The 7,865-nt window shown below is 38.7% G+C and overlaps 1 protein-coding gene across 1 annotated transcript; it reads right to left on the minus strand.

Annotated features, from left to right (window-relative positions):
• Positions 1 to 66: 66 nt before the first annotated feature.
• ap1m2 (adaptor related protein complex 1 subunit mu 2) lies at positions 67 to 6,162 on the minus strand. The gene is made up of 12 exons (XM_058089752.1): positions 5,902 to 6,162; positions 4,781 to 4,937; positions 3,607 to 3,674; positions 3,349 to 3,479; positions 3,128 to 3,275; positions 2,134 to 2,260; positions 1,917 to 2,059; positions 1,300 to 1,371; positions 1,054 to 1,212; positions 840 to 965; positions 654 to 729; positions 67 to 303 (listed from the first exon to the last, which is right to left on the minus strand). The coding sequence occupies exons 1-12, from the start codon at positions 5,941 to 5,943 to the stop codon at positions 278 to 280; spliced, it is 1,275 nt and encodes a 424-aa protein (XP_057945735.1). The 5' UTR covers positions 5,944 to 6,162; the 3' UTR covers positions 67 to 277.
• Between the last annotated feature and the right edge of the window lie 1,703 nt (positions 6,163 to 7,865).

Here is a 7,865-nt window from a genome sequence, read left to right on the forward strand (position 1 = left end):
ATATTTCACAATGCAATACTGGAAATATGTTTTGCAAACAAAAACACAAGAACAAAAACGTAACTGATGACAAATGGAATAATCCTGGGCTTTATTTTCAGATGCCTATTTATTACAATAATAAAAACAAACTTAACAACCACAAGAATAAACATCAGCGGCATTAAATAGTTTAGGTGAAATTTAAAGACATTTTCTCAGTCTGCTGGTTCAATAGAGTATTTAATTGTCTTCTGGAAGTTCTGGAAGAAAGGAATACAAAGCCGCTCTTCAAGCATTACATATTGGTCCGCAACTGGTAATCTAAAAAAGAGAAATAATATATGTTTTAAATTCAATAACATAAAAAAAAAATCATGCACCCCAACTGTGTTTCCTCTGCTATTATTTTTCTGATAATGAAAAATGTAAACAAATCTGAGTAAGATAAGATGAAAAAAATGGTCACCATCAAGCAAAACATAGATCCGGTAGAGCCACAGGTGGGACTTACTGTCAATAAGTCATAATAAGTCTAATGGTCGATGATAAAACTTATATAGGATATCTGTATTATATGTATGTTAGCATGTCTTCCAAATATCTTAAAAAATACTTTTTGGTACATCTGAGTGTAGCTTATTAACACATAAAATGCAAAAATAGTCAATTACCTCCGCTTTGGGTAATGTAGCGCACCCATGGTAACGCTTGGTAACCACTTTTTTCAATGATCTTCATATATCGCACCTAAAAAAAAAAGTAGTTGAGGCAAATGCATTGAAATCCATGAAGCAACAATCATCATGTCAGCTGTAATATTTCTTGATCTGGCATGCACTGCAAACAACAATGTGAACCTGGATTCCTGAGACGGTGAAGTATGGGATTTCAAACTTGACAGTAATGGGAGGCTTCCCCTCAAGTTCATCATTCTCCACGCTGGGCAGACCAAAGTGAGCCCTCATTAGAAACTCTTTACCTCCCTGTAATGATAGAGATAAGATAACTTAGTCAGATTTAAAGGAAATTATTGATATTTTTTTTTATTTAAAAAAATGGATGCATTCTTACCGGAAAAGACTTAATGGTCCACACCACCAAGTTCTTCTCAGGTACATATTTGGCATGGCCTGTGCTGGTTTTGAACTTAGGTGAGTCAGCATCACTGGGGACAGGAACACTCACCTCTACATTGTTTGCAACAGATTGTTTTTTAAATTGTCCCTTGGCCTTGAGAATTAAAAAAAAAGAGCACATATCAGTGCATTAAAATGAAATCAGTTTTTGTAAACATTGTGTGTCTGTGTGAATGTCTACCTTCACCATGATTTCAACTCTGCTGTGAGAGAACTTCTCTATGATTGATTCAATCCATATCAGTGGTTTCACCTGTGAAAGAAGAGAGATAATAATTGTATTCATTAACGTCGAGTTTGATGGATACAATGAAAATCCTTGAGCTGGAGACTATACTTTACACTCAACTGTTTTGCTTGGAGTCATCATACATGTTGTCGCTTTTTTAAATGGAAGGTAGAGTATTTTATTTTGTTTAGTAACATTGGTTAATTTACGATGAAAGTCTATCCCGTAAAAGGAAAAGGCGAACAATGCCAGTGCTTCTGTTATGGTTCTGACCTGACCATTTTGTAGGATCTCTATTTGAATGAAGCTAGAGTGTTGTGTTTAAATCTTACGAGTAAACAGTGTATGCCATATGACATACTGTCAAACTCCAATGTTGCAGCATTATAATGCATGGCCCCACAGTACACAATTCCTGGAAGCTGAAAACATCCCGATTCTTGCATGTTTGATGTTGGAACTGATTTATATTATTTCCTCTGAACAACATTGTTTCCAAACCAACTTCAATATAGGTTGACTAATCTGAATTAGGCGATTGTGTTGATAAGGAAGTGAAAGGTACAAACATGAGTATTGATGCGGTATGACATGAGCTCTGACTCCCCATCTGGAGGAATGAAGGAGATGGTGCGGTCGTTCTCAAAGCGTGACAGACGCACACACTGGTGAAACTTCACATCTTCCATCACCACTGTCTTACCCTTGTCACCTGAAAAAAAAAACGACAGTCAAAATAAACACCAGGAAGGTTGTTATTAATGAAGATGTTAGCGGCATACGTACGTCCGGTAAGAGCGAAAAGCACTCTATCATTGAGGCCGAGTCGCAGTTCAGGCATCCCTGATAGCATGGTTTTTAGTTTGATGCTGCCCACAATGTCGCTGCTCATCACACTGCCGTTTGCGTTCACCTGAATAAATAAGTAAAACATGCCTGGAAATGTACAACAATCTTAAAATACAGCTAAATATACACATGTAATGTACATAACTGAGTCATAAAACAACACAGGTACATTTTTTGAAATGTTTTATAACTGCATGCATAACCTAAGCATAATATTGAACTTTTTTTTCCCACAGTATTTGTAGAGTCCTTATTGGTTGAAGTGCAGCAATGTTACAATCAATCTGTCTAAGCCTGTGTTAGTAAGCGTTCATCATTCATAATTCATAATCTACAGTATCAACCTCACAAGTGTGGCTGATGAAACTGCATGGCTATTGTAGAGGTGTGTGTTAGGTTGGCCACAATAAAAGGCCACTCCATAATGTGCAGTTTAACTCTATTGGTGGTGGTCTCGAGAGACCCTTAGCATCCCAAACGTGCTCAATGGGTGACATGTTGGGTGAGTATGGAGTATGAAGTGACCTTTTATTATGGCAAACCGAAGACACACCTGTGCGATAATCAAGCAATCAATCAATAAGTCTTATCAGAATTTTGATATGCCACATTTGTGAGGTGGATAGGTTTTGAATCATGAATGATGAATGCTTCATAAATTAATGTTTAAGCAATACATTTATATTGAATACTACTTCACAGTAATTCACTTACAGTTGGGTCTCTGGAAACAATTAACCGTGAAACGAGGGACTCTCATATCTTATGTATGAGAAACACGGTCAACCATATATGTCGACTTAAAAATAAAAATATTAAAAATAATAAGGCAGAGCAGGACTTGATGAGTTGGTGAAATACTGTAAGTGGGACCGACACTTGAAGCCCGAGAGCGACCAAAGAAAATTAGCTTGTTGAAATGGAAACTTACCAGTACGTTGATGGACTCAATGACGTCAATAAACACCTCATTCTTTTTGTATTTAATGCCCTCAGACCTCCAGGACACAGCGTTAGTCACAGTGGTGGGCACTTTTGTCTTGGCCACCTCAAGCTTGGCACCCTCCTGAGTGATGTACCTGAAAGAAACAACATTCAGTGTAACAATGCCGTCACATAGACATGCCATGTGAATATCTGGCCTAGACTTACTCCTGCAGGATCTTGCTGTCAGTCGTCTGAGGAAATCCAAAGTCCATCAGCTCGTCTAGCAGCTCATAGACGACCACAAAGTTGTCCTGAATGCTCTCCTCCTCCAGCTCTTTGAAATACTCTGAGAACACCTGCACAACACGACAACTGTGATGGATGTAGTCTTTCATCTTCGCTTCACTTCAGGTCTTCAATAGGCTTTAAACGCTATATTTCCAAAGAGAGTGGCTGCATGGAATAATGCAGAAAAATACTCACTTCAACAAGTTTGTAGAGGAACGAGTAGACAAGGGAGGCATTGCAGTTCTTGTTAGTGGTGGCCACCACTGTGGAGGTATCAAGTTAAGGACTTTTTGTCCACAGCTTGCTACTACATAGCACGTGTTACACTGTACATAGAATGGGTGTAAAACAGGGGTCTCAAACTCAATTTACTTGGGGGCCACTGGAGCTTGGGTCTGGGTGAGACTGGGAAAAAATGTATTCATTAAAAACAAAAAAATAAAAAAAACTTTGCTTTGGTTCCAATTTTCTACAAGAAAAGCTCTGATAAAACATTCCACTGTTTTCAAATATCTTACTTTATTTTTCTACACAAAATAAGATGAAAAATAAATAAACAAATCAAGAATAAAGAAAATCAATCAATAATAAATAAATAAATATAATAATAATAATAAAACAGCAAAGAGCTAGCGACCTAAACGGTAGCCTTCAAGTTATTTCCTTTAAACTTAAATAGCCAAAAACGTACCACTTCCACACGGATAGGGAGGATAACTATTAACAGTTATTTAACCTTTAGCATGAACATTAATCAAACTTAATAATTTTTTCTGGGTACATGATATCATACAGCATCCATATCAAACTTGCGCGGGCCGCACTAACATTAAACTTTCATATCAAGGCGGGGGCCTCAAACTAGTGTCCTGTGGGCCACATTTGGCCCGCGGGCCGCGCGTTTGAGACCACTGGTGTAAAGTGTCTATTGAGGTATTTACTGAAATACAGATGCACTGTCTCTTTAAACTAAACCATAAACATCAACTTTATATACGTACATGCCTTGCTTTCACCAAAAGTTGAAAGAGGTGTACGTGAGGAGTTTCAGTGATAGTAAAAGTCCTAACAGCTCCCAATTTGAGGCTTATTTATTCAAGTAACCAAAGCACCATGCAATTAATTGGGGCACAGCATCTATAAGAGAGGGGTCCAGCGTGTGAGGAAATACTCTCATATTGCTTAGGTTGATTGACACTGATATTAACGTAATATAGTAATGTGTGTATTATCGTGGGAACACCACTACACCAAAATAATAGGCATATAGAAATAGAAATAGTCCCTCGTCTGGAAGTGGATCTCATGAGATGGTGCAGAGGTGCCGGGGATGGACAGGTCTCCCACATTTAAAGCAGGTAAAGGATACAGTACAGGTTGCTGTGTTTGATCCACATGAAGTGAACATTGCCGTGTGACATCACAGGGCACAACAGCCCTTCCTCTTCATGTTGCATTAGCAAAGGCATGAAGTGGTCAATTTCCGCCATGTCCACGTCACCTTTGTAGTTCCGACATATCAGCACCTGAACAGGGAAGAAAAGATGAACTTGGGGATGGTCTGTGTTGCATCATCATAGATATCAATGACTCAGTGATAGTGACTGAGCAAAGCCTCTGTTGGATGCTCTCATGATAGCACCTGAATATTATACATAGAATGTTAATAATATTTGTGGCATTTTACAAATGAGCCGGAACTAAAACATTGAATCATCATGAGTCTATGAGTCAATTTCTTATCACCTCCTTCTCAGACTATTAACTACTATCCAATTAAAACAGTTTTGGAAAAGCCAATGTGCAGCTGAAGAGCCAAATGCAGCTGGAATACGTGCAGGTTCTGGAAGATCTAGAAAGCGTTCTGTGCAAGTTGTATCGTGTGTACAACTCAATACAGAGACCTCAAAATGAGTGTAATAGGTCCCGTTTAATATCTTAATATCCTGTGTTTTATTGTGACCATGATCAACAAAAAAACAATCACAAAATCCTTCAGCGTTTCAAGTGAAAAGTGTCAGTATCAGTGATGTGTCAGTGAACAACCAGATTTTTTTGTAGATGTTCAATGAGGATTTTAAATAAATCTATTAAAATAAAGTATTTTTTTCAATCAGCAATCTTACACAATACACATAACTTGGCAATAAATTGAGACCAAAAAAATCTGAGGAGCCGAACTTGACAATGAAAGAATCGACTCTTTTTAGTGAGAAACGGCTCTCTATAAAGAGCCGGAATTTCCAACACTAGTCAGTATTCGCAATACCACTCCTGATATGAACCCGGAAGCACACAAATGTTAACCCAATAGCATCGTTTGCGCTTCATTAATTTTTAACTATGCCACCGCCATTAATGTCAAGCAGTAAACGCTGCACTTATTGCACCCACTACATTTTAGAATGTTTGTCTCCATCGTGTAAAAACGGTAACTTCGATGAAGGTAAGTGATAAATCACAAATCACAATATGAAAATAGTTCCTTACCTTGCCCTTCAAGTCCAACACAAACACAGCGGAGAGAGACATCTCGCGTTTATAAGTTGGGTCGAAATATTCAACTCGTGTCCACAAGTTATTAAATGTTTTCAAATATAAAACTAATCCGCACCAAGGCGACTCCTCAGCGGTGATCTTGGACGTACAGCGTCTCTTTCCTGAACGCGTTGTGACGTCATCGTTTCCAGGTGAAACATTCACCAGTGTAGCTCACCTGGGCCAAAGGGAAAATGGTGTACCGCTGATATTATCCACTAGAGGGCACTGCTTCTATACACAAAGCAGAATCACCCTTACAAAGTGCTGTGTCATTTTTCTCGAGTGTTTGCACTGAGGAGACAGATTAGCCGTTTGTCTCTTACTATCTCACTCTTGTGTCCACATGGGTTTGGTTCTTCCTCATTGGACGAACCTTAAATATGCTCATGCAATCACAGAAACATATTTTAAAGCAGAAAACAAAATTAACTCATTTGTATAATTCAGCATTTCAATGAAATTCCTTTATGTTTTAATGCCACAGAGCACAGACAAACACCCAGTCTCCAATGAATAAGATGCATATGCTTGGAATGTGGGCGGTAGCTAGAGTACCCGGAGAAAATCCACATACTGTACACACGGGGAGAACATGCAAACTCTGCACACAGAGATGCCCAAACACAGATACGAACCTCCTGATCTCCTGACTGATAACCAACGTGCAAACCAGTAATCCAAGCTAGTTTTATGGAGCTGGCGCAGGTTCGATTCCAGGCCACAATCCCAAAACAAAGTCACTGGTGATGTCCAGTTCTGGTCCCAAGCTCGGATAAATAAAAGGGTTGTGTTAGGAAGGGCATTCAGAATAAAAACTAAGACAAATCAAACAACCTGTGGCTATAACCCAAGGGTGGGCAAACTACGGCCCAGGGGCCACATGCGGCACACCAAGCGTTTGAATCCGGCCCGCCACTTGCTTTCTAAGTATTTCAACTTTTAACGTACATGCTGGACACATGACTTGCAAGTCGGATGTCTTATTCAGTAAAAAATGAAAAAAACAAAACTGTAAAATTAAATTTCGGAGTTTGATGTGGTCTGATGTTTAAGTGCTCCAGAAAAAAAGGGACATTAGAACATATAGCTAATGGTATGACACTTTTACAGATAAAATTAGACACATAATTCAAGGTGGACTGTTTAGTGTGTGTGTTAAATATATATTCTGGTCCCCCGGACAGTTTTGTTAACTCAATGCGGCCCACGAGTCAAAAAGTTTGCCCACTCCTGATGTAGACTGACATTCATGTTTATTCAGTGTGAGTCTGATGAGAGTGGAAATTCACAGCATTTTCAGCAGAGCCTGTGTTGAAGGAAGAAAAAAAGTGTCCTTCCACTCAGGGGAGTAATGGGGTAGGTGTTTAAAAGATTTGGTTTCTAGGACCAACTGAACTTCTGCAACAGATAACAAATAGCTGTTAACATCTGTTAGGGAGAGGGGTCTTTGAATGCACCACTACTTATTATGGCATAGACAGGAAGGCCCATATATGGGTGGAGACATCTTTGTGGGTGGGTAAAGCCATGTAAAAATATGTAACCAAGCCAGTATTTCCCCATTCCAAAAATACTTTTACTAGCACTATTCATGCCCGTAGCATCATTTGGGAATATAATATTAATTATTGTCTGCAATTATTCCTGTATTACCAAACTGACCCTATAAAGGCTATAGGTCTCACTTTACCATAAGCTACACAGTAGGTACTGAGGGACTAATGATTATGGCACACAAATTTAGAGAAGTTACTGAGGAACTAATGAGTAGTGGTTAGTGTTAGGTAGGTTAACTTACCTACTTAACTACTGGAATTACCTAATTGTGTACCTTATTGTAGTGTTACCAAAGGCTATGATGACATAAACATAAATTACTTTGTTCTGAATGACTTGATGCACACATAGTTAAT

Source organism: Doryrhamphus excisus, chromosome 1, assembly GCF_030265055.1.
Source record: "Doryrhamphus excisus isolate RoL2022-K1 chromosome 1, RoL_Dexc_1.0, whole genome shotgun sequence".
NCBI lineage: Eukaryota > Metazoa > Chordata > Actinopteri > Syngnathiformes > Syngnathidae > Doryrhamphus > Doryrhamphus excisus.

Coding starts and splice junctions, on each gene's coding strand:
- ap1m2 (XM_058089752.1), bottom strand. CDS start 5,943: ATGTCTCTCTCCGCTGTGTTTGTGTTGGACTTGAAGGGCAAG. Junction 1,372..1,916: donor CATACCGCATCAATACTCAT/GTTTGTACCTTT, acceptor CTTCTTTCACAG/GTGAAACCACTGATATGGAT. Junction 1,213..1,299: donor GAGTTGAAATCATGGTGAAG/GTAGACATTCAC, acceptor TTAATTCTCAAG/GCCAAGGGACAATTTAAAAA.